Source organism: Culex quinquefasciatus, chromosome 3 (genome assembly GCF_015732765.1).
Source record: "Culex quinquefasciatus strain JHB chromosome 3, VPISU_Cqui_1.0_pri_paternal, whole genome shotgun sequence".
Classification (NCBI taxonomy): Eukaryota; Metazoa; Arthropoda; class Insecta; order Diptera; family Culicidae; genus Culex; species Culex quinquefasciatus.
Genome location: NC_051863.1, coordinates 62,388,527 through 62,415,848, shown reverse-complemented (window position 1 = coordinate 62,415,848; position 27,322 = coordinate 62,388,527). Strand labels below are relative to the sequence as shown.

The following is a 27,322-nucleotide window of genomic DNA, read 5'->3' as shown; positions in this document are numbered from 1 at the left end:
TGTTGGTCCGAGCCGGGATTTGAACCCCGATCTACCGCTTACGAGGCAGAAGCGTTACCACTGGGCTACGTGGCTCGGTGTAACAGGCAATCAACGGCTCAAATTTAACTAAAATGGGGTCGCAGATTTTGAAAACAAAATCATCGAATATAATCGAGAATATAAAACCAATTTGGGGTGTTACCAAAACCGGGATGGCACTGTATTATATCGAAGACGTTTACCAACAAGAAGTTGGTAAAGCTTGAAAATTAGCTGAGAATCTCCTCTAACTTGAACAAACGAATACAGTCAAAGTGAACTGCGCCTGCTACGATCATTCTATTTCGCTGTCATTTCGAGCCAAACATTTCATTAGGGCACAAAACCAAAACGTAAACATTTGGGATTATTCCACTATTCCATTCATTAGAACACTCCCTACATGCCCTCCAAGAATCAGATTGATAACAAACAATTTCCTATTGAAAAAATCAAAAATACAAAAGGGCACATAACCATGTTCACTGCAAACCAAAAAAAAAGTTCAAATGTGCCCTTTTATTTTTCGTTAGGTTCTCGTACCTGAGGAATTTTTTGTGTTGTAAAGTGAACTTTTCATACATTCTTAACACTGATTCACTTCAAAAAAAAGTTTAGCTTACTTTTCCCCAAGGATTTCTGCAGAGAAAAACTTCGTCAAAAAACAATATTTAAAACGGTCCCGCGGCTGCTGTTCCGTACACTTTTGAAGAATTTTTATGTTTCATATACCTTATCTACACTATTCAATCACAAAACTACACCAATAATCAAAATTTCTACTGAATTACTCATTATTTCTAACTAAACAAAAGGGCTCGTAAACATAATTCAAAACAACAATCCGGTGACAGCGCTTTAGTGCCCTTTCAGCTCTCTTCGAAATTTCATTTAGAAAGGGCCCATTATGAACAACAGTTGGAATGTTAAAAGGGCCCAATAACGATTTTTTTTTAAATTATGAGTTTAATTACGAAAATCAACAAAAATTAAGAAGTATTTAAGCAGATTTGAGGATAATGATGTTTTTAATCATATCATCAGTAAAAATACCATCAGTCAAGCTTCTTTTTTATGTAAGGTATGCACTTCGGAAGAAACCGGTCAAGAAAAATTTCATATGGGAAGCAGCGGCAGCGCAAGCAAGTCAGAGAGGGTGAAGAAAAGCCCCAAGAAAACGTTCCCTCTCCTTTGTTCTGCTGTTCGTTGTTTCTTGGCCCCTTTCCTTCCGATCTGCAGACTAGCCTTTAAATAGGAATTGAAACAAGTTGTCCACTTTTTTGCAAGCGATTTTCTCGAATCGCGGTTTTTGGTTTTGTGCCCTAATGAAATGTTTGGCTCGATTTCACATGTGACAGGATATAGGTTATGTTCCATCAGAACCACGTGTTTGCCTCGCCCTACATTCCAAACGCCGATTGTTTCAAAAACCCAGAATAACATGGACAACCCAGGTCGCAATCCCGCCAAAATCATGGACCAACTGCTTAGGATGACCAACCGAACGCTGGAACTACGGGGTATGCGAAATAACTTCAAAAAATGGCAGATATTCCTAACATTTGCTCTTCAACAGTAAACACCAGCCGCCTAACCTCAAAAATCATACTCGCCAACAAGGTCGACTACCTGGAGGAGATCCACAAGACCCGGGAAGCCCAACGATCGACGATTAGTCCCAAAACGCCACCACAGCAGACCGTTGTCAAGAATGAGTTGATCAATTGAGAAGAGAATAAAAACACCACCTGTTTTTTTTTCTACTTGAATCAGAAAAGTTTTTAATCTTTTTCCTTTCTTCTTGTTTTCTGCAATTTTTTCCTTTTTAATTACAAATTAATAAATATTATACAGGCTGTCCGCTCATCGTAACGTAAGCACTTAGATTTGGACATTTATCTAACTTCACTGTATCCACTTGAAATTCTTTTGGCACTCGTCGCCAATTTTGCGCATCGAAGTAGTAATACGTGCCACGTTCGGTTGTGCCATTCTTCTCGTACGGTGTCATGCCCGGCACGCGCGTGATCCACACCTTCTCCTCCGTATGATATCGCCAATCTCTACTATGTCTGGAAGGAAGGGGGTGGAGAGAGGATCGTTAGAGAGTTACGCCTAGGTTCGGCGGACAAGACTTACAGTTCTGCTGCGGCCGCCAGCTGCATCACATCACCAACGTTCGTGTAAAATAAATAAAATAATAGATCATCCTTATATTTTTGCAACGTTAGCTTCGACAGCTTATCCCTTATTGACATGTTGATCAAATACTCTGGTGGTACGTTGTAGTCGATATCTTGGGGTCTGCAAGCGTAAGAAGGTTAGCAACTGTTGACCAAAATCAAACCATATGGGGCCTACCTCGCCGGAGAGTCGGCAAAGGGGCCGCCGAAACTAGGATACAGGTTCTCGACCGACGTCAGATTCAGTCCCAGTGCCATCAGGTCCTGGCCCATCGCCAACGTTACCAGGTTTGGATCGGATTCGGCGGCGCGGATGAACGTTAAGAGACCAACCATACCGAACTGGTTATTGACCATACTAGCAGGAATATTCGTGACCATTCCTAGAAAAAAAAAGCGTGGTTTTCAAAAGCGACCCAACAATTCAGGCGTCCCCTCCTCCCCCCTTACCATTGGGTGATGTTTGTACGCCTCGTTTCATAGCTCCCTTGTCCATGTTGACGCTGGAATTGGCCGCGTCCACGTTCTGCAGGTCCATGCCCATGCCGACAGCACCACCGATCGGACCGCCGCCCTTGCCGCCGACGCCGCCCAAACTGTCCGCACCATGATGATCGCCCGAATGATGATGGTGGTGGACGCCCTGCAGGCCCTGACTCGCCGCCAGCTGGCCGCCGCTGTTGTCGGCACCGCCGGACGCGTTCTGCTGCGTGCCGGGCAGCGCCGGGAAGTCTTCGCTCGACATCGTAAACTCCGTCTGCTCGGACGTCGGCTGCTTTACCATACCAACTGGAATTGGATTGTTGAAAAAAAAAAATGGAGAAAAACAGATAAATTCAAATTAGTTCATATTTTTGAAACATTCAACAACTGTTTCCTCTCCTGTCCTAATCTGGTTACTAAACTGTCTATGGGCCTGCAATAGGATGACAAATGATGCTAAAATCCCTCTGACTCGATTTCTTAGGCAAAAATAAGTATCTGGGCCAATCTTGAGCCAAATCGGTTAAGGTTAGCACCTAAACTACCAAGCTCGAGAAAAAGGGGGAATTTGTATGGAAACTCCCCCTTTTTCTCGAGCTTGGGAGTTTAGGTGTTGAGGGGTCGCTTTTCATCATTGAAGTTTATATGGGAAAAATCGCAAAAATGTTAAAGGATAAACAACGCTTCAGGAGTTTGGCTGCAGGTGGAGCAGGTCTCGCCCAAAATTACACAATTGTGAGATTCTTGAAAGACATTCAATTTCCAACTTTGTCGCAGGGTGCAAGAAGATCCGAGTTGATCCTGATGAGTTATTAGCAATGCGATAAAAAAACGGCTTATATACTTGAAAGTACATACGAAATGAATAGGAAGTATGTAAGAAAACATCACCAAAAATCAGGATCAACTCGGATCGTTTTACACCCTTCGGCAAAGTTGCAAATTGAATTTCCTACAGGAATCTCACACTTTCACGCTTTTGGGCGAGACCCGCGCCACCTGGCAGAAAAATACTGAAACGTTGTTTTTCTGCATACATTTTTGCGATTTTCAATGATAAAAAGCGACTCTTAAACCTTAACCGATTAGGCTCAAAATTGGCCTAAATACTTATTTATGCCTAAGAAATCAAGTCAGAGGGTATCCTTGATGTCTCGATTTTTTTATTGTCACCCTAGCCTACAAGGGTATTATTCAAACTAGTTTCACTGATCACTCATTGAATACTCCAAAGCTATCGAGCTGTCAAATCGCAACATGGAATTGAACTTTCTGTGCAGTTGCTGTGAAGCTTACCAAGGCTTTTCAAAAAGTTCATCTCCATGTTGCACGCACACACTCTCACTTTTAATTTCTCGATACTCAGACAAAACCCAAAAAAACGCAACGAAATCCACTTTAACGGCCCCCAGGTCTTTTGTGGTCTATGTTTCTGCTCGTTTCTAGGCGTCCGAAGGTTATGTGTGGTAAGTCACCCAAAACCTGCTTTCGCGTTTCACTTCCCCATCCGATAGAAGGCCACGAGGATAAGGCGGGAATCGAACCCGCTCCCCATAGCAACTAAGGGATCGGCAGCCGAAGCCGCTAACCACCTCGCAACGAGGCCCTCAGACTAGAGCTGGGACTTTGTGCTTATTGGTAATAAGCTACAGCCACTAAAAGAACAAAAAAGGCATTTTTGTTACACCAACATGGAATCGCTTAGCTGGAAACGATAATCCGATTTTTTTTATTTTTCTTTTTTTCAATTATTGGATAATCAAAAAATTAGGTTATGGTATTTTGGTAACCATTTTTTTATCAGATACTACGCTGAGATTCTCCTTAAAACCCGGTGAGCGAGCAGCTTTTCGTGTGGTTAATTAGCATGTTTTGTAGTGATTTTGCTTTGTTTTCCTTATATAGAAACGAGCCAAATTTTGTTGAGTCAAGCACATTCGTTTGCATAATTAAGTCCTCCCTATATAATCGATCATCGGAAGGCACATCAACGAATATGTTTCTGGGTTTATGTTATCAACCCGTTTTAATAAATGAAGTCCTTCCTAAATCATCGCTGATCGGAAGGCACGCCGATGAAGAATTTCTGGAGAATTGCGATCAAATTAATTATACTCAAACTCAGATAGTTTGACACCAATTGTTGTCAAACGAATGGGGTCACTTTTTAGTTTGACACCCTCTTTACGCAGAGCTCACACACACACTACCAAAAGATTGGTTTGATAGTGTGCGTGAGCGCCGTGTAAAAAGTGACAGTTCGTCACTTTTTAGTTTGACTTTGACCAACCAACGGGGTACAAACATAAGAAGTGTCAAACGAAAAAGTGACCAGCCACGGGGGGTTGAGTCAGGCATGCCAGATTTTGAAGATTTTCGGGCACATCACAAAAACGCAAATGAGTTTAACTTGATGGCAAAATAATATAATACAAATCTGTTTTTGACAAAAGAAGCAAAAACTTGTTATCTTTTTCGTGAGTAATTCATTTAATTAAAAATCATCGAATAACATGGCAAAACAATACGTTTGAGCATTGAGCCTGTGCTCGAAAATCTTCAAATGTGGCATCCCTGGGTTGAGTGTATATTGAGAAATTCCAGCTCAAATCAGGAATTTTTCTGGTACTTTTGTACCCGACCCTCTCCGATTTCAATGAAACTTTGTAGACATGTTATCCTAGGCCTATATAAGCCATTTTTGTGTATATGGAGCCAATAGTACTCGAAAATAACATTTGAGAAGGGCGTATGATATTTAAATATTTTTGTATTTTGCAAGCAACTGAAACAAAAATACCCGCCACTTCTATGAGATTTTCAGTTATTAGTTTAAAAGTTAAATTTGATGGTGATGTTACGATTTTTTATCGCTCAAAATTTTTGAGGAGCCTAAAATGTTACAAAAAGACTCACGAAAAATGCAGGATAGTATTCGCGATCAAAAGCTCAAAAATTCCGACAGATGGCGCAAAGCATCGAAGAATGACGATTCAAATTTTCGCTGTTCGGTTACATAAGAATGCAAACTTAAAATTGAATTTACAGCTCATAGAACAACTTTTGAGAAAAAATTCAAGTAGTACAATTGTTAACTCTTTGCCCTTTATAAATTAACGCAATAAAAAAAAATTGAAAAAAAAATAATTTTGAAAAAATAATATTGTTTAAAATGATAGAGCATCAAAAGTTAACAAAGTATCAGCTCGAATTTTTGCTCAAAAGTTGTTCTCAACGCTGGAATTTAACAAAACAGAATTCGCATACATAACCTAAAAGGGCGGAAATTTCAATCGACATTCTTCGCTCTGTTCTGCTACTCAACACTAGGTGTCGCCTGTCGTTTGGCTCTTGAACGGCAATAGGCCCCCAAAACCAAAGCTAAACACTCGATTCGCCACCTACATTCGAGTAGAAGAACTTTGGTGCAAGGTTACGTTTACGTTTTTGCGCGATAGATGCAAAGGGGAGTGAAAACTATTTGAAGGTTTTTTAAAAGGAAATTGATCTTTTGGAATAAAATAAAGTTAACAGGAGGTAAGAAATAAAAAGTTCTATCGACAGACTTTTTGATTTTTTTGCTAAGTTGCCTTTTTCATTGAAAATTCAGAGATCCGGATTGAAAACGCGAGCTTTGCTTTTATGGTAAAAGTGACTTTAAAAAATATTTGTCCACTTGAATAATCTACATTCTTAATTGATTAGGTTAAATCGGCCATCACAAAAATATTTTCGTTTATATCAATCAATGGTATAATTTGCTATTAAGGTCGAATTTATGATGAAATAAAACAATTTCAAATTTCAAATCAATTTACTCGCTGTAGAATATAATGAAAACATCACCCCAAGTTTCAGCGCCCTCAAGTGGTGGGTAATTTTGACGTTTGATCGCCTATATTTCCCCTAAAAAATACAAAAATCATTTACTACTACTGTTTTTTGAAAAGTGGTCTAAACGTCAAAATTTTTAAAAACCAGTAGTGCGGATCGATTTTCCAGACAATTTTACATAAAAGTCTTCATATTGACCATTGTCCTATGTCCAATCCTTGGGAAGATACAGCGGTTTTAAAAATAAAAATGTGGAAAAAACGGGTTTTTTGTGGTTTTTGGCAATTTCTATATGACAGACTTGGTTTTGCTGTCTCGTAAATATTTTTACCGGAAAGCTCGTCCAATTTCCCATAAGTTTGCCTTTGGCAGTTTTTCAATTTGACTTGTCTTATTATTTACTTAAGCTTATTTACTATCCAGGTTTCTACCACACTGAAAAAAATATTCTATTTAAAGTTATGAGCAATGTAATTAAACTTATATCTGAAAGCCCATACATTTAATTGAAAAGCTGTCAAAGACAAACTTATGGGAAATTGGACGAGCTTTCCGTTAAAAATATTTACGAGACAGAAAAACCAAGTCTGTCATATAGAAATTGCCAAAAACCACCAAAAAACCTATTTTTTCAACATTTTTATTTTTAAAACCGCTGTATCTTCCCAAGGATTGGACTTAGGGCAATGGTCAATATGGAGACTTTAATGTAAAAACTTTAATGTAAATTTAACGTTTAGACCACTTTTCAAAAAAAAAACAGTTGTAGTAAATGATTTTTGTATTTTTTTTAGGAGAAACATACCATCCTGCATTTTTCGTCAGTCTTTTGGTAACATTTTAGGCTATTTCCTCAAAAATTTTGAACGGAAAAAAAACGTGACATCACCTTTAAATTTAAGTTTTAGACTTAAAAATCAAAAAATCTCGTAAAAGTGGCGTGTATTTTTGTTTCAGTGTATTTTTTTCAGAAAGCTCGTCCAATTTCCTACAAGTTTGTCTTTGACCATTTTGTGATACGATGCAACGGCTTCGAGATACAGTAATTTTTGAATTGCAAAATACAAAAATATTTAAATACCTTACGTCTTTCTGAAATGTTATTTTCGAGTACTTCTGGCTCCATATATCGTCGCCATCGTGCTAACTTGTCGTACGTGCATTTTGGGCCAAATTGAGTTAAGAACGCCATTTTGTGCAGCTCACAATGCCTCACCTTTTGACCTTCACAGATCCCCAAAATTCGATTTCAATCCTGAGATATTCAACAAAAACCGAAAAAAAAACTACGTGCATTTTTGTCACTTTACATATGAAAGAAGTTTCAATCTCGTCGTGCTATCTTGTCACTCCCTGAAAATTGATGTAAGTGCGACAAAAGGCCAAAGGGATTTCAGGCCAGGAAAGTCAGTCGTTTGTCGCACGTACAAGCTAGACTACCGTAAACATTTGTAATTATAACTCGGGACTCCAGCAACCAAGTTCAACCAAACTTCAGGACAATGCACAGAATGGTCAGCCAAACAAACAGGAAGGTGCTGTGTCCTATCCCTCGCCTAGACCAGACCAAAATCCATGATAAAGCTGACAGACCAAATCTGTCAGACCAAGACTGTCAGACCAAAGAGCAAAAAGTAAACAATCTTGGTCTTCGACGTAGGTGAACACAAACCAAGAAAAGAAAATTTGAAAAAGAATTTTATTTTTCCAATTCAATGACTGGGTTTGGACTGCAAAATTGAATGGACGTCAGAAAGTGATTAAACAGTGCGGCGTCCTGTACACCGACAATTAAATAAGCAGCCTTATTTTTCCATTTTAATTTTTGATCGCGTTTTCGGTTTACACCTGAAAAATCTTGAAATTATTTATACGGATTTGTGTTTCCTCTCTTTCCATCATTCCCTTGCAAACAAAACGTGTTTGTTATTGTTTACATTGCGTGCTCTCGGTTTTGTATATTCAAGGTCAAACATCAAAACGCGTTTTTCTCGGAACGTCAAAATGGCGGGTGCGACAAGACAGCACGACGACGTCGATTTACAAAAATGGCTAATATAGGCCTAGGATAAGATGTCTACAAAGTTTCATTGAAATCGGAGAGGGTCGGGTACAAAAGTACCAGAAAAATTCCTGATTTGAGCTGGAATTGCTCATTAGCAAATTCCTTTGGTAAAAATCCGACATTCGTTTAAAAAAGTAAGAGATATTCAGGGGTTGAATTAGATTGTTACGTTGTTGGAACTTCCTAATCTTAAAGTCGTCTAAAAAACCTATAGAAGCAGTCCTATCCTGAGATCCGATCGAACCGCAAACGAACCCCCGGGCAAAAATCAAAAGGTGGAGGGGGGCACCCATTTTCGCCTCGATCGAATCCCTCTCAAAGCTCAAAGCTAGTAGTAGTAGTAGGAAGAAAAAAGTGCACGCACATCTCGTCGCTGGCGGCACGCTGGTCAACTTACACTTACCGTACGGTTTACTGCCGGGCGGCTGCAGCGCGTTCGACTGCGGCAGCGACGAGGCCGGGTCGCCACCCTGGCCGCCGGGCCCACCACCGCCGCGCGCGTTCGTGAGCGAGGGAAACTCGGACAGGTCGAGCAGGGGCGGCGTTCCCGTGTCCGCCGTCCCGTTGTCGAACACGCTATGGAAATTGTTGATGCTATTCCCGCTCTGAGATCCGTATCCTCGTGACTGCATGAACGAGACCATGTTGGACTGTGGAAGGAGGAAGGAAGGAAAAAAAAAGAGACACCGAGTTAGTTTGACAGAAGAAAGTGGAAAGAATTTTGATTTGATGTACTTTTTGACATTCAAACGAACAAGCCCTCCCTTTTGTTTACACTGCGTCTCGGAATCGCTTTCTAATCGAAACAGGCGCGATAACAAACACAAACCGCGATGTTGTTTACACTCTTGTTTGCTGCAGTTACTTCAAGAATTTTAATATTCAAGTGTGTGTATTTGTGCAAAAATTCGCGAATTCAAACGCTTCAACTCTCTCTCTCTCTCTCACTTCTTCTGGTAGTTTCTTTCGGTGAACTCCGAGGACTCAGAGTCTTGTGCCATTATTTTCCTCCATTTTTTGTTACTTCTCTTCTGCGCTGGCTTATCTTCCGGCCTCGGTCAATACAACTAACCGAAACTGGTTTCAACTTGGTTCTCGCTAGAAGAAGACGAAGAGAGTCGGTGGTATAGCAGCTTAACTTTGATGACGACCAGCTCAGCCACTTTATTTTTGCGATACGCAAATTATTGCGATGTGTGTGGCTGTGTGCTTGCCTGTTTATGTTTATATTTTTGACGCACCACGTGCTTCGGTTGCGTGCAATTGCGTTTCAATGAATTCGTTGACATTGAATTCAATAATGAAAAAAAAAAGTCTACTTGTCTGTGGCACAAGGTAAACAGAATCATAATTATTGTCAGCACGGATTCGCACATTGGGGCTGCTCTTTGTAACGGGTACCAATATAATGCAGCGTCGTAGGTACTTCCACTTGGGAAACCTACGTCGGCGTAATTGACCACAACCAGATTAGCAGCTCTATGGTTATCTCAAAGTCCTCTATATCAGTGTTTTGATGATCAGGCAGGCGCGAGGTTTGCTCTTTATTGAGTTGGGTGTTTCCAGAGAAGGAATAGAAGAAGTTACTAGACTTTCAGACTTTGTACACGTTATTTAAAACTCTAATTTTCAACAAACCTTAAATTTCATTAAATACAAGATGTTACACAAATTAATTTCAATCAATAACCATTAAATAAACCCAAACCATTTTATTATTTGAATTAATACCGCCCTACAACCCCTCATCCCCTTCCCTTTATCTATTTTTTATAGCTATCAGAGTTTTGTTTTGCGTAAAGATATAAGTATACTTTAATGACTAACCGACATAGATAATAGTAGTTTATGCAACAAGTTGCAAAAAGAGGATTTTTCAGCACGAGTCGTACATTTATCCAACGAGGTTCACCGAGTTGAATAAATACGAAGAGTGCTGAAATAATCAAGTTTTGCAACGAGTTCCATACAACATTTTTTGCAATTCCAAAAAACACACACTGAGTGAAATTTTATGTCAAATTTTCATGCGTTTTGTCAATAAATCGATTAAATCAAAAAAATGTTGAAAAGTGTTACTTTTCGAAACAAGTGCTGAAAAGTGTTGCTATTCGATTCTGTTATTTTTGGTACAGAAAAGTAGGCTATTTTGTCATTCAAGAATGACGGGAAAAGTAAATAGTTTCACGACGGAATTGCAAAAAGAACATTTTTGCACTTTTCACTTTTCAAAATAAATGCTGAAAAGTTGAACTTTTTAGCACTTGTTTCGAAAAGATACACTTTTCAACATTTTTTTGATTTAAACGATTTATTGACAAAATACATGAAAATTTGACATAAAATTTCACTCAGTGTGTGTTTTTTGGAATTGCAAAAAATGTTGTATGGAACTCGTTGCAAAACTTGATTTTTTCAGCACTCTTCGTATTTATCCAACTCGGTGAACCTCGTTGGATAAATGTACGGCTCGTGCTGAAAAAATCCTCTATTTGCAACATGTTGCATAAACTACTATTCTTGCAGCCATTTAAAAGGTAATTTATTTTCCTTGAAAAGTTAGATAAGCTACTCAATGTATCAGTTTAAATGAATTACAAAATGTTAGAAAAAAAATAACAATCTGTATTTTTGCATTTTTTTTTTTCATTGAGTAACTTTTCAAGTGATTTGTTGAAAAAAAAAACCCGATTAAATATCACCAGAGGTGAAATAGAGCCTTTCTTACAAAATGATGAAACTCCGACAAATAAAATGCAATTAAATTTTCAGAAACATAATGATACCACCCAGTGAGAATTTAACCTAAAGCTTCGAATCTTTATAGGCTGAACCTCGAATGCTTTTTTTTAACTTCAGGTGTACATTATGGGTCGCAAGATAATTATATTTAATAAAAAAACATATTGGATTGACATTATTGGAAAAAAGGGTACTCAGTCTTAAATGTTAGTCTATGAATAACTTTAAAAAATATGTATCGATATTGCACTTTGTCGATCTATTATGAGAAGCCTGAAAGAATACTTTCACGCGCAGCGTAAAACGCGCAAACGTAAATGTGCTGGCGTTTATGCTTCGACTCGACGACTTGTCGATCTTTCGAGCGAGAACGAGCCGGGACTTCGATTTTGATGTTCAGTATATGATTCTGTGTAAAACCAAAAATTTAATAGGAAAAATAGGGTAAAAATAAGACGTAAAACACTAAAATGGCTATATCTCTGGAAATAAATTTTGGAAAACTCAAATTTTGGGCCCAAACAATGTTTTCGCATGTTTTCGAATGGCTTTTTGTTTGAAACTGAATTCTTTTAATTTAAGAGTGTTATTTTGAAAATAGTCCAAAAAATACCTCTAAAAATGTCTTTGACCACATTAACTGGTTGAAAAATTGTGAATCGAAAAATAAAATGTTCGTCTCCGACCCCACGGCTACAAATCTGAAATATAAAAATTGTGGGTTTTACGAGCGGTTTTCCAATGATGGAAGACACCAATTGAGCGGATACAGACATCGCACAAGTATTTCAGAAAAAGAGCTCTTAAAAATCAGGCTTTGAGTTCCGGGTTTTGGGCCAAAATTCAATCGAAAGAGCGCATCAAAACCTTCAAATTAAACATAGGATTTTTTTCTGGGGAATTCCTAGCCGTGCGCGAATTTTTTTAAGATTTCTGAGAAAAGCGTTTTTCCAAAAGCAAACCTAACCTTTCTTTTATAAGAAAGGCAAAAAAACGTTCTATTGTAGGACATTTGTTAACGTGTTTAAAGATGGCAAATTTCTCTAAGATAAGAAACAACGTAACAACTCAAGCAACATTTTTAAACCACTTAGCCACCACCTAGTTTTATTGAGGTTTTATAGTGGCATCTTGATTGCTTAATAGTTTTATTTCGGCATTTAACGCAATCATCAAACAAGAGCTGATTTATTTGGTTTTAACAAGATTTTATGCCTCGAACATAAAACCAGATTACAATAAAAGCCAAGGTTTTATGAAAGTTTTAAGAGAGTCTTAAAAACTGTTTGGCAATGCCATGCCAAACAGTTTTATCGCATGCTTCTTTAAAACCAAGGATGTTTTAGCTGTCAAGGGCCATTAGGCATGAAAAATGCTCATTTAAAACCATAAGCTCCTAAAAAAGCATTTATCGCGGCCAAATAGCACTGCATAAATATGGCGCTAAATGCCTGGTCTGATTGAATGTAATTGACCGCCATCTTTGCAGAATAAAAAAAAAAGCAATAAATTTGATTAAAATTTGATAAAAACACACATTTGTGCTGAATTTTGGACATAATTAGCATAGCCATAGAAGCCCAAAAATAACTTGATTATTTTTTTTTCAATTAATTTCAATAAAATTTTTGTTTTATGAAAAACTTGTTTTGGTTCTACCTCCCTCACATTCATCGATGAAATTTTAGCCGCCGGTGAAATTGAGTCACCTATTTCAAGAAATAAGCTTTCACATTCATTAAATTTTCTTCAATATAATTTATTCCATAATCGCCATTTTTGCAAACCATCTCCATTTTATCATTGGGCATAAGACGTTTGAAGACGTATGAAATGTCATTTTTCCACAAAGGTTTTACTAAGGCTTTGAGGAGTTTGTTAACGTTCAGTTGTAAGGCCGTGACTACCTTCTGCGGAGGTCCTTTTGGGCTTTAGGAGGGGTTTATCGGGGTTCTGGGGAGGCTGTTACGACTAAATGGTTTTAATGTTGGTTTTGGCTGATAGGTTTTATAGCCGTCAACGATAAAGTTTAAAATGTTATTTGGGAACTGGTCTTGCCTATTTATGGAATACCTTTTATTATTTTATTAAATCCTGAAATATAAAAAAAAAACGTATTTTTCCTTTTGCCACAATTTGAACTCATTGTACACAAATGTAGAGCTTGTCAAAATTAACGTTTTTATTTTTTAATGAATTTTGGCCAATTCTATGAATAGTTAAAAATGCCCAAAAAAAATGACCCCCGAAACATTTTCAATAAATGTAACCTAGAATGTGTGCTTTCAGATGCTTCTAAGAGCGATCGCCTTTTCAAAGTTATTAACATTTCAAAATTGCGTCGGTGTCGTTGTATTTTGGCTATGACTTTCGTTTACCTCTATTATGATGCAATTTTACCTCAATTTAGACTGAAAAAGTGACATAACACCAGAAAAGTGGTAACAGAAAAAAATGATGGCCTTTTGGTTTGTTTCAAACTTTGTGGGGGCCTTCCCTATGACCAAATAAACTATTTTGATTGGTTCATCCATACAAGTCTCCATACAATGTTGGCTGCTGTCCATACAAAAATGGTATGTAAATATTCAAACAGCTGTACTTTTGAGTGAATTTTCTGATCAGTTTGTTGTCTTCGGCAAAGTTGTAGGTATTGTTGAGGACTTTTGTGAAAAAAATAGGTACACGGAATTTTTTTTTGCAGATTTTTTTATCAATTTTTTTTTACTAAAACTCAATTTCCCAAAATACGTATTTTTTGATTTTCGAAATTTTTGATATGTTTTAGGAGACAAAATCCGCAACTTTTGAGCCATAGAGAAACATGGTCAAAAAAATCTGCCGCCGAGTCATGAATTTTTGAAAAAATAGTGATTTTTGGAAAAAAATCGAAGTTCTATGCAAAACAAGTTTGACATTACTTTTTAATGCAAAATTGAATTTGCAATCGAAAAGTACTCTACAGATTTTTTGATAAAGGGCTCCGTTTTCAAGATATAGCCAACGAAAGTTTGATTTTAGCGTAATATTTGCAGTTTTTCAATTTTTAAAAATAGTGACCATGAATGACCTTTTCTAAAAATATATATATTTTTTTTAATGTTGAAACCGTGGCCAATAATTTAATTTTTTTAACATTTTCATTTTTTTGGCTAATGTAGTGTATGTAGTCGACTTTTTCTTTTTTTTTTATTTGATACAAGAGTAATCTTTTTCTGTCCCACTAATAGTCAAATATAAACCAAAAACCACGACTTTTTTGCACTTTTACGCTAAATAGCTCACCAGAACAGACACTTGAGTATAGTTCTACCTCTGCCAGATCCGTGCACTTTCCAAATGGAATCCCCATTAGCGGATCAATTATTCACAGCCAGTTTTGACCAAAACACAACACACTCCCTTGACTACCCCTAGGGCGTTCGCGTTCACAGCCCATCACACGGCAGCACCAACTGCCACAAAATGACAACTTGCTAATCGAAACTATTTCGCGTTGAGGTTATTTATTTAACAAAACCAAGAAGCTTAACTTTTTAATAAACAGCCCGCGATTTAGAACGGTCGAATGAGCCCCACTTCAAACCCCGTCAATTGACATTCGGTGCAATAGTTCGTAACCGATTTTGAGCAAAAGCTTTACGGTTGAACTAGTTATATGTTGGTCGGTCATATTTGATGGTTATGATGAGTCAGCGCGCGGCTGGTCGGCCAAACGACGGTCGGGGCAACCGACCGGCCACCCCGAGCTGGAGCAGTCAGTAATCGCACTCCATTTTTAGCATAAAACTGCGTAATTGGGAATAATTATCCATACAGCGAGCTTAAAATTTGTGGCGGTAGGAGAGGCTGGGATTTTTTTGTTTAGTTGTCATAGGATTGATTAAAATTCAAGCTAGAAAGATAGGGTAAATGTCCCTACATTGGGCCTAGAACCTAATTTTAATTTAGCGAAATTATGCATTTCATCGAAATTTTTAGGAATTTGCCGATTGGGATCGATAGTTACTGCAGGGCGATCTCCTCGTAAAGAAACCAAAGGGAAACTTGTTTTTTGTTTTTTTTTTTATGAATATTTTTCCACCTGGATACAATTTTTGCAAGAATGTTGCTGATGTTTGGATAAAATGGCACCATTATCATTTAAATTGTAAATAGATGCGTAGAGGCATAGTCGGAGGCACTAGAAAAATTACTGCATAGGTACTTCTTTTTACTTAAAATATAAGAAATGTTAGTAAATCACACTGCTAAAGTTGACCTCTAAAAAATTACATTTTTAAAAACTTTAGAAAAGTCACATAAAACAAGTAAAACTTCCAACCCATAAATTTTCAAAAAAAATTAAGAGTTCTTCTTTCCAATGCTTTTCAAAGATCAAAAATTGGTTGAAAATGGATTTTTGGCGATTTTTTTAAATCGAAGCCCGTCTAAAGGCGGGGTTGGGTTGTAGAGGGTTAATTGATATGTTTTGGGTAGAGGTGGGCAAAAAATGAGCGAGCCGCTCAAAGAGCCGGTTCACTGAAAAGAGCGAACGAACCGTGGCTCAGAAAAAAAGAACCGCGGTTCTTTTTAAACTTCGGTCTTTTGAAAGAACCGTTTCAAGATGGCATGATTTATGTTATAAATATAGTTTATTGAATTTCCAAAAAAATAGTATTAAATTTGGTTTTTAAGAATTGAAAATGCAATTTCAAACATTTCAATGCTAATAAAAATTTATCTCAAAAGTAAATGATTGTTTGAACAAAATGAAAAAAAAAAATCATTGTACAACTGATTGTACACTAAAGTTTTACCAGAATACGAATTTGAGCATTTCAAATTACATAACTTGTAAAATATTACCAAAAATCTACTGAATAGTTTCACAGAATATTTTCTTCAAATAAAACATCAGCATTAGTTCAATTCTTGCACAAATAAACGCAATTAAAAACAATTTTTCCGGCATCCTAGATTTAAGTTTGGATGCCATTCAATTACCCGAATGTTTAGGTTCGAGTAGAAATCTTGACAAAGAGACCACCAAGACCTATGGTTTCCAAGGTTATCTTCTCGTTTTCAGTTTTAATTTGTTTTATCAAACAATTTATAAAAGTTCAATGTTAAAAAACCTTTAAAATCATTATTCATTAAATTAATTAAAAAAACCTTTCTATCCAAACTTTGAAAAAAGAGCGAAAGAGCCGTTCAAAAGAGCGGTTTTTTTTAATGAGCGAACGAAAATGAGCGGCTCCAAAAAAAAAAGAGCGGTTTTGCCCACCTCTAGTTTTGGGGGACTAAACCCCGCCACTTTTGAACCATAGAGAAGTATGTAAAAAAATATGCCGCCAATTTATTATTTTGAAAAAACCACGAGTTTAAGAAAAAAAAATTGAAATTTTATACTTATCATTTTTTGACCACCTTTTTTGTTAATTTGAATTTGCAATCGAAAATTACTTTACAGATTTTTCTATAAAGCCACCGAAAGTTTGATTTCAGCGAAATATTGGCAGTTTCTCGATTTATAAACATCGTTACCATTTCCGTTTTTTTTAGTTCAGATAATTTGCTATAAAATTGTCTAAGAGACATTGAAGATTAAGCATCTGATTGCTGAGAAACAGCGGCCTAAAAAAGAAGTAGAAAAATTTCAGTTTTCTAAAGGAGCCATTACACTACCGCAAACAAACAAACGCACTTTTTCGAGTTTGACAGTTTGCCAAACTCGCAAACAAGGCAAAATGTTGGCGTTTGTACAAACAAATCCAGACAAACAAACAAAGCAGGCAAACTGTCAAAAAGTGCGAGTTTGTTTGTTTGTTTGCAGTAATGTAATGGCTCCTTAAGTTCCTCCTAACCCTTCCATTTTCTAATGTCGATATTTCAGCAACTAATGGTTCGATTTTCAATGTTAAAAAATGAAACATTTGTGAAATTTCCGATCTTTTCGAAAACAATATTTTCAAACATTTTTAATCAAGACTGTCATTTTAAAAACGCTCTTTTGAAATAATTTGTTTTGATTAAAAAAAATGAAAATATTGCTTACGAAGAGATCGGATTTTTTTTTCGAATGTTTCCTTTTTAACATTGAAAATCGGACCATTAGTTGCTGAGACATCGGCAAATTTTTTGACATTTTGACCATCTCTATGATTCAAAAGTTGTGGACTTTGGTCCTCTCTCTGCATTTTTTAATGAAGAAAAGTAAAGGAAAAATCGACCATCTGAATAGTCATCTTGTATGGGGGAACCAATGACACAAAATGGCTGCTTTGTTCATTGGAAAAGCCCCGACAAAGTTTGATCGAAATAAAAAATACAAATAAAATTTCCATTTCTGGTTTTGCTAGAGAATTGCTCACCTATAAAAACGAATTTTGATCTTAACGTAAAAAATAAAACATTTTGACAATATAAAAAATAGATTTTTAATATTTGATATATAAAATATTTTGAAAGTTCTACTGTCAAAAACAGCAAAACAGCCGCAAGAGTTTGCCGCCAGCAAGTTTGCGAATTTGGCATAGTCTAATGCCTACTTAATGAAAACAAAACAACTGGACTGGTTTAAAATGCCTTTTTAAACACTTTTTTTTTCATTCATATGTCTGCTTAGTAGTCCCAAAATAAAGACATCTACTCTAAGTAAGAGTAATTGGCAGACCTGTGGTGAACATTTATTGAAAATCTGGCAACCCTGTCTGAAACCGAAAGTCTGAGCAGTTCTCTACGAAATCGATCTTTTTTTTGAATTTAAATTTTTGTATTTTTTAATCCTTCTGAAACTTTTTTGGTGGCTTCGGTATGCCCAAAGAAGCCATTTTGCATCATTAGTTTGTCCATATAATTTTCCATACAAATTTCGCAGCTGTCCATACAAAAATGATGTATGAAAATTAAAAAATCTGTATCTTTTTAAGGAATTTTTTGATCGATTTGGTGTCTTGGACAAAGTTGTAGGTATGGATAAGGACTACACTGAAAAAAATGATACACGGTAAAAAAAAACTGGTGATGTTTAATTTAACTTTTTGTCGCTAAAACTTGATTTGCAAAAAAAAACCCTATTTTTATTTTTTTTTATTTTTTTATATGTTTTAGGGAACATAAAACGCCAACTTTTCAGAAATTTCCAGGTTGTGCAAAAAATCTTTGACCGAGTTATGAATTTTTGAATCAACACTATTTTTTCAAAAAATCGAAATATTGGTCGCAAAAATTTTTCAACTTAAATTTTTCGATGTAAAATCAAATTTGCAATCAAAAAGTTCTTTAGTGAAATTTTCATAAAGTGAACCGTTTTCGAGATATAGCCATATTTAGGAGATATTGCCAAGCAAAGGTTTAAAAAGCAGGAAAATTGATGTTTTCTTAGTCTCACCCAAACAACCCACCATTTTCTATCGTCGATATCTCAGCAACTAATGGTCCGATTTTCATTGTTAAAATATGAAACATTCGTGAAATTTTCCGATCTTTCCGAAAACAATACTTTTAAATTATCAAATCAAGACGAACATTTTAAAAGGGCCAAACATTCAATATTACGCCTTTTTGAAATGTTAGTCTTGATTTAAAAAAAAAATATTTTTTTCGGAAAGATCTTAAAATTTTACGAATGTTTCATGTTTTCATTGAAAATCGGACAATTAGTTGCTGAGATATCAACATTAGAAAATGGAACCCATTGGGTGAGACTAAGAAAACATAAATTTTCCTGCTTTTTAAACCTTTGCATGGCAATATCTCAGCAACTAAGGGTCGTTTCAGCAAAGTCCAGAAAAAGCAATATATAGAGAATTTTCTCAGCTTTTCAAAAATATTTTTTTTCAAAAGTTAGCAAACATGGGCACTATTTTTAAAAAATCAATAACTGCGACTATTTAAAAAAAATACATAAAAATGGCTATAACTTGAAAACGGTGCACTTTATCAAAATTTCTCTAAAGTACTTTTTGATTGCAAATTCAATTTTACATTGAAAAATTAAGTTGAAAAATTTTTGCTACCAATATTTCGATTTTTTGAAAAAAATAGTGTTGATTCGGAAATTCATAACTCGGTCAAAGATTTTTTGCACAACCGTGAAATTTCTGAAAAGTTGGCATTTTATGTCCCCTAAAACATATATAAAAAAGTGTTTTTTTTGCAAATCAAGTTTTAGTGACAAAAAGTTAAATTAAAAATCACAATTTTTTTACCGTGTATCATTTTTTTTCAGTGTAGTCCTTATCCATACCTACAACTTTGCCGAAGACACGAAATCGATCAAAAAATTCCTTCAAAATATACAGATTTTTGAATTCTCATATATATTTTTTGTATGGACAGCTGCCAAATTTGTATGGAAAATTATATGGACAAACTAATGATGCAAAATGGCTTCTTTGGGCATACCGAAAGCACCAAAAAAGTTTCAGCCGGATTAAAAAATACAAAAAAAAATCGAATGACCGAAATCTCAGAGAATTGCTCCTATGTAAAACTTACTTAACCTTTTTAAGTGGAATGATGTGGAGTTCTGGTAAAAATTACACATTGACTTGTCATACTAAATTTGATGATTTGGCAACCCGGTCAGTGGCAGGGGTCACATAAAAATAACGTAATTTGAATCTCAACATTGCATTCAATTTTACATTTTCTACTGTGCGCAGCACATTAAATTGTGCCCGATATTTATATCCGACACACATTAGCATATATGCACAATTTGTGCGCACAAAATTCAGTGGAGAGTGTGAGCAGAGCTTCGCTTCGAAACGCACAATAATGTGCAACGGAGGCGCGCATTTCAATCCAAACGTCTGCGATTTAATCGACAGCTGAGAGAACGCGGCTTGAGAAATGATGTTTAATTCGAACAACACAAAAGTGTTTCTGTAGATTTTATTTCGAGAACGAGAGAAGTGAACAACAATGGCAAAATTTGCGGTAAATGTTTTGAAAAAGTCGAATTTACAGTGTTTTCAGTGTAACTAGTAGCGAGGCCCTAACATAACTTTGATCGAAATTAAACTCCTCTCTCCACAATTTAATGACCAGAGCCCAAGCAACGCAACGGTGGTGGCATCACTCTTAGGGCCAGCTCGCCCCCTCCGATCTTGATATGCAAACTAGCTCCCGCTAACTATACATTTTATTTTAACGCTGAATGACTCGAGCCCCGACTAGTGCCAGTGTGTGTTTTAGGGGAGAGTGGTCAACGTTTAAATATATTTTTTTTCTCGTTTAGTTTCGAACATTGCAAAATTTCCAAATTGTTCAAGCGAATACTTAAAAAAAACAGCAAATGCAAATTCTACCCCCAAACAAAATTGCACATTTTAACTCAATGACCGCGTTGCGAATCTACCACGTGGAGCGCCAAGCACCAGAGGAAGGGGTTGGGGGGGGGCAAGAGCATAACGCGTCGTCATTTCACAGGTCGATTGCTGAATGACTGGCCGTGAATCCGCCGCCGCTTGGCGACGTCACAATCACTCATACCATACCATCGTGCATGTGTGTTTGTGTATGACAAATGTGCGAAACATGAATGGGCTTCGGCCTGGTCGCGTCGTACGCGCGTGCAGAGCAGTCACATAATCGGTTCAACATTATAAATTAAGGGGGAAACATGTAAGAGCTCTACCACAACGTGCAACGTTGAAAGGAAGAAATTTGTGCAATTCTTGGAATTCGGAAACTTGAGACATGAATCATGTTTATGAATTTTGAGATAATCTTGCTCGTGTGTTTTGAGAGCAAATATTAACTTTGCCATGTATAGCAAACATAAAGAAAACTTTTTTAGAAAAGTAAGGAATATTTTTCCATACGTCCATCTCATAGCATCGAAGCTCGGAAGTCACATCTTCGAATTTTACACATTTCACTTCAATTGTACACAACAAATTTGTAAAATTGAAATCAACTTTTTTTGATCAAGCTCAAATTTGGTATTGCTGTTGATTAGGGTGTAACAAAACGTGGCAATTTCGCGGGCATTTCAGGTCATAATCCGCTAGGTGTACTGAGCCCGAATCCCAAATATAAGCTGAGCAATTCTCTACGAAATCGGTCTTTTTTCTTCAATTTTAATTTTTGTATTTTTTAATCCGACTGAAACTTTTTTGGTGGCTTCGGTATGCCCAAAGAAGCCATTTTGCATCATTAGTTTGTCCATATAATTTTCCATACAAATTTGGCAGCTGTCCATACAAAAACGATGCATGAAAATTAAAAAATCTGTACCTTTTGAAGGAATTTTTTGATCGATTTGGTGTCTTGGGCAAAGTTGTAGGTATGGATATGGACTACACTGGAAAAAAATTATACACGGTAAAAACAAATTTGGTCATTTTTTTTATTTAACTTTTAATCACTAAAACTTGATTTGCAAAAAAACACTATTTTTAATTTTTTTTTATTTTTAGATATGTTTTAGTTATGTCCTCTCTCACACAAACAGCCCACCATTTTTCAATGTCGATATCTCAGCAACTAATGGTCCGATTTTTCGCAAAATTCCTTCAAAAGATACAGATTTTTGAATTTTCACATATCATTTTTGTATGGACAGCTGCCAAATTTGTATGGAAAATTATATGGACAAACTAATGATGCAAAATGGCTTCTTTGGGCATACCGAAGCCACCAAAAAAGTTTCAGTCGGATTAAAAAATACAAAAAAAATCGAATGACCGAAATCCTAGAGAACTGCTCAGCTTGATTGGTTGCGACAGGACATGGCGCTTTGACTTAGGGGAGATGGGGGTAAGACAGCCACCCTAAGGGAGAAGTCTAATAAAATTTACACAACAGATTATTTAGATCTCAAATTACGTAAATATTGTTCTACTACTAGTCCATTATAGAAATGACATAAATTAGTTGGTCTAAAAACCAATTTTCAATACTTTTCAGCAATTAAAAAAAAATAATTGAAATCGTGTATATATGAAATACGCGGGTTAAGACGGACAATGCTATAAATTAACTTAATACCTTTGCTAAATGCACCCAAACACCTTCATGGTTGGTTCAACAGACTTCTCTGAACATCATAACTATTTTGGGTGAAAAAATCAGGTTTCAAATGTGAAGAAAAATGCTGTTTAAAAATTTCATATTTTGGCTCAGTGAATTTCATATTATTGCGACCACATTTTATGAAAAACTATAAATTTTTACTACAAAACAAACACAATTTGGTACAAAAAAAATTAGTTTGTGTATTTCGATTAGAATAAGTAAATCAGAATTATGTAAACACTATTAAATTAGCGAAAAGTTATGAAAAGTTTGATAGGATTTCATACTATTCAATGAGTTTTGCTATATCACAGTAAAGAATGTTGTCAAAACGGTAGTTAACAGCATTTTGATTAAAAATGGATAGTTTTATTGAAAATGCTTTTCCTTTATCTACAAATATGTCTTAATAGTCAAAACCCGTCAAAAATATAAGGGTAATTCTCCGCCAACTCACACAGCAGTTGCCCCGACCCCTCTTCGATTTGCGTGAAACTTTGTCCTAAGGGGTAACTTTTGTCCCTGATCACGAATCCGAGGTCCGTTTTTTGATATCTGGTGACGGAGGGGCGGTACGACCCCTTCCATTTTTGAACATGCGAAAAAAGAGGTGTTTTTCAATAATTTGCAGCCTGAAAGGGTGATGAGATAGAAATTTGGTGTCAAAGGGACTTTTATGTAAAATTAGACGCCCGATTTGATGGCGTACTCAGAATTCCGAAAAAACGTATTTTTCATCGAAAAAAACACTAAAAAAGTTTTAAAAATTCTCCCAATTTCCGTTACTCGACTGTGAAAAATTTTGCAACATGCCATTTTATGGGAAATTCAATGTACTTTTCGAATCTACATTGACCCAGAAGGGTCATTTTTTATTTAGAACAAAAATTTTCATTTTAAAATTTCGTGTTTTTTCTAACTTTACAGGGTTATGTTTTAGAGTGTAACAATGTTCTACAAAGTTGTAGAACAGACAATTACAAAAAATTTGATATATAAGCATAAGGGGTTTGGTTATAACACGTGTATCGCAATTTTACGAAAAAAAAAAGTTTTGAAAAAGTTACATTTTGCGTTTCTCTTTGTTTCGTCGTCCGTGTCTGTCGCGGGTGACCATGAACGGCCATGATCAACGACGACCAACATTTTAACCCAAAAAAAAAATGGGACTCCAAACCGAGTCGAATGCAACCTGTTTGACCAAAATCGGTTAAACCCGTGGTCAGAAAAAGAAGTGTCAATTTGTGTGGGACAATACATGCATCCAGACACACATACACACACAGACATTTGTTTAGTTTTCGATTCCGAGTCGATATGTAGACATGAAGGTGGCTCTTCGAGGTTTAAACACCAACTGGAACCGGCTCCGGTGCCCGAAGGTATTGAGCATGTCATGTATCTATGCAGGATGAAGATGTATTAGGATGATGCCTTGAAGTTTCGCATCATTTTCGGCATTTTTCTGTGGAAAAGTTTTTGTTATTAAGGAAATACACCCATTTTAATCACTCTAAGCCGTTCGAGCAATTCTCGTCACTTTTGCCGTTTTCCGCTAGTAAATAAATATTTTCAGATGTATCAACAATGGAGAGTTGCTTGCTTACTTTTATTTGAGCTATTTATTACTTTGGAACAGTCAAAAACACTTTATAAAAGCTGTAATTCATGATCAAAGTGCTGATAGGCCGATAATAGAAATAAGCTGAGAAAGGGTATAGTTCCCCTATTGACCAAAAACCCATATAGGTGGGCCAAGGTACCCCAACGGAATCCGAAATATCTCCGGTAAAAGTGGCAATCTTTTGCAATTGGAAGCATCCAAATTGGTCAATTCTACCAAAAGATATGAGATTTTCAAGAGAAACCAATAGGCTCAAATGACTACCCGAGCGTTTGAGTGTTAATAAAAAGTTAATTTTCAGAGCAGGAGCCTTACCTCAGTGAGGAAGGCAAAAAGGCCTAAAAGGACCCCAATACCGTAGGAAGGTTAAGTCGTTCCCATAGCATCGTAGCTCGGGAGGCATCGAAAACCCATTACCTTATCCTACTAACAGAAAGAAAAGAAGCATATCATTAACAATATGCTTAGATGAGATGCTGAGGATTCAACGATCTCATCCGGTGTCGTCAATAATGGAGCGACAAACTTCATATCTGATGAGTCTGCAAATGCTAGTATTGGTGTAACAATCCTTCCTGTTGTTGTTGAGCTGCAGGCTTCTTGGGAAGGCGCCGGTATTGACTAATAAAATAGTGATCTGCAACTTTACAGCTTATTTGTCAATAACGGAGTAGCAACTCATTTGACAGTCACCAGTAACCAGTGCCAGTGGTTCTGAAATTTGAATTTCACTAAAATATTGTTTAGTTTTGGCTGCCGATGCGAAAAACCAAACGGCTAATATTCAATTCCCTTTGAAATTGCCTTGGCGAAGACTTGGTGAATACTAAAAAGCGATTTTTCGGATTACTGGATTTGGCATAATAGCCGAATCATCAATTATGGCGATAATAGCGTTCTAACAATACTCTCGACAGATGTACGATCCGTCATACCTCAGAAAACTCCTATACCCAAGTGATGCCGTTAATCACACTTGAAGAAATGCACTGAAAAGCAGTGACACAATTGTCGAATTTCTCCAAAAATGTGCCCAAACACGAACAACCGAGCCAAAGAAACAAGCACAACTCGGGCCCGACCAGACAGAAACAAAAAAGTAAAAAAAAAACACCATATCTACAGACAGTGGCGCAAACGCAAAACAGGAAGGAAATCAAACCGTAATTTCAGGGTAAAGCGCGATGCCTCTTGTTACTCAGTGGTAGTAGAGTGCTAGTCGAAAAAAGCCCTTATTTTGGAAAGAGCACACACACACTTCCACGAGTTTCGTCATTGAGCAGCTGTTAATTTAATGCGAATTTAAAAACAAAACTGGCTTAAACGCCAAAACGAAATGTCTCTGTCGATTTGGGCACTGTTGAAGAATAGTTTGCATCATTGTTCACTCACCATCGTTCCACCGAGCCCCGCCGGCATCGCCCTTCGGTCCGCGAAGCCTCGTTGTCCACCGAACAGGTTACTCCTCGCGTTCGCCGCCCCACTGGCCGCCGCTGCTGCTGCCGCTGCCGCCGCCGCCGCAGACACAGAGTTCGAGGAGGAAAGCTGCTGCTGCTGGGAACCGTTGGTGCTCGCACTAGAGGTCGTCGCTGGATTGTTAGAACTGCTTCCGCCAACCACGCTACCACCACTACCGACGCTGGAACCGATCCCACCGAGGCCGCCGCCACCGCCGCCCCCACTCGACGCTCCCGAACCGACGCTGCCATTCCGCGCAGAACTCGGCGATAGCTGCGGGGGTTGCTGCTGCTGGCTTTGCTGGCCGGAGCCACCAATCGGAGCCTGCTGCTGCTGCTGCCCTTGTCCCTGCTGCTGTTGCTGCTGCTGCTGCGAGTGAGGTGGTTGACTTGCTCCGAAGCTTCCGGCTCCGGCTCCCCCCGTTGCTGCACTTGGAAACATACCAGACGTTGGTGTGACATGGCCCGATAATGAGCTATTACCGAAGCCACCCGCAGTACCTCCTCTCCCACTCAACGATGCACTACTTGGTATACTTCTCGGAGGCTGTTGGAAATTCAAGTTTGCCATAACCTGCAGCGGGGTTCGTCGTTGATGTTCACGGTCGTCGTCGTCATGGATCGAACAAGAAGGGCGAGAAAGAAAGAAAAAAAAAAGAACTTGAATTAATGCTCTTCTTTTCAAGATTTTCGTTTGTTTCAATGCTCTCGACACAAGAAATACAAGAGCACACACACACACAGAGGGTCGTCACTCCAGTTTTTCCCCAACCGTACTCCACCCCCTCGGGGAGAGAAGGTTCCCCTTTTTTTCAAGCAAAAGAAACATCAATCGCCGCACACAAGCTCCCATGGGTTGGAGGGAATGATATCGGACAATGGAGTCGGCTCTAGCCGAAGTGACTCCGAAGGTCCCATTGTTGGCAGTCGGAGCAGAGATTCTCTGGTAATTCTTGCTTTTTGTTAGTTTGGAGAAACTTTTTTAGCTGTAGTATTCAATAAGTAGTAGAAAATAACAGTTATCAGTTAGGCCCTTACATAAAATAATTGGTAATTTGGTCATGAACATCGTATGACAGGGTTACCAGATAAACAAATCGCAATTCGCAATTTTGGACCATCCATAAACCACGTGGACACTTAAGGGGGTATGGCGATTGTCCATGATCCATACAAAAAGTTTTTTTGTATGGACAATTGTCCACGAGGGGGTGACAGATTCTCAAAAAGTGTCCACGTGGTTTATGGATGGTCCCTTTGCAATTTTCAATGTAAGAACGGGCCTTGACCGATCTTATGCACTAGGTTCCCGACGAACACGCACTGCCCTTACACCTACATCTCACCCTTGCTCTGAGTCAGTACGAGCAACACGCTAGAACACGCTTTGAGTGTTCGTGCCAGGCATGTACACCTTCTTTTCCGGTTACGCATTTTAACTTGGCCGGGGGTGGTACATCAAGTAGGGTTTGATGTAAGTATAAGCGCCTAACCATTTAAAGTGTGCTTATCAACTTTCATTAAAGCAAAAACTGTTTTATATTTAGTTTGAATTCAAAAAATAGTTGTTATTTTACTGTGTATTGTTTCTCGTGAAATCTTTCCAATTGTTGAGTCTGTTTATTTGTTGCTATTTCTTTTGTCGCGGTGTTTTGTTACAATTTTTGGTCCTAAGCATTTTATAAAAGTTTTTCAAAAGTACAATAGTAATATTTGTGTAAATTCTTTGATCACTCCAAAAATTGAGTAAGGGCTCGAACCTCATTTGTTTGAAGAAAAGGGTGAAGATTGAAAACAATGGACAGTGAAAGAAATATACTATTTGAAGAATCAATAGTAAAAGAAAGATAGTAATTTATGAAGTAGATAAAGAAATTAACAATAATTAATAAATAGAAGTAACAAA

At 37.2% G+C, this 27,322-nt stretch overlaps 2 protein-coding genes across 4 annotated transcripts in view; one reads left to right on the top strand and one right to left on the bottom strand.

The window, feature by feature from the left end:
- Positions 1-1,321: 1,321 nt before the first annotated feature.
- LOC119769639 lies at positions 1,322-1,763 on the top strand. The gene is made up of 2 exons (XM_038262862.1): positions 1,322-1,541; positions 1,598-1,763. Exons 1-2 carry the CDS (start codon positions 1,352-1,354, stop codon positions 1,747-1,749), a joined length of 342 nt encoding a protein of 113 aa, XP_038118790.1. The 5' UTR covers positions 1,322-1,351; the 3' UTR covers positions 1,750-1,763.
- Positions 1,764-1,808: 45 nt separating this feature from the next.
- LOC6039526 (regulator of gene activity) overlaps positions 1,809-27,322 on the bottom strand; it is a 51,876-nt gene continuing 26,362 nt past the window's right edge. For 2 of the 3 annotated variants that reach the window (XM_038262861.1, XM_038262860.1), the window contains exons 3-8: positions 25,352-25,990; positions 8,984-9,236; positions 2,655-2,993; positions 2,383-2,587; positions 2,161-2,325; positions 1,809-2,093 (exon numbers count right to left, since the gene is read on the bottom strand). In XM_038262861.1, coding sequence (XP_038118789.1) covers positions 1,868-2,093; positions 2,161-2,325; positions 2,383-2,587; positions 2,655-2,993; positions 8,984-9,236; positions 25,352-25,987 — 1,824 coding nt within the window. In that variant the 5' untranslated portion in view covers positions 25,988-25,990 and the 3' untranslated portion in view covers positions 1,809-1,867. The remainder of the gene's footprint in view (positions 2,094-2,160; positions 2,326-2,382; positions 2,588-2,654; positions 2,994-8,983; positions 9,237-25,351; positions 25,991-27,322) is intronic. The other variant, XM_001849075.2, reaches the window with a different exon arrangement.

Excerpts from the sequence above, each read along its gene's own strand:
- LOC119769639 (XM_038262862.1), top strand. The coding sequence starts at position 1,352 with ATGTTTGGCTCGATTTCACATGTGACAGGATATAGGTTATGTTCCATC. Across the intron at positions 1,542-1,597 it reads CCGAACGCTGGAACTACGGG|TAAACACCAGCCGCCTAACC; the intron begins GTATGCGAAATA and ends GCTCTTCAACAG.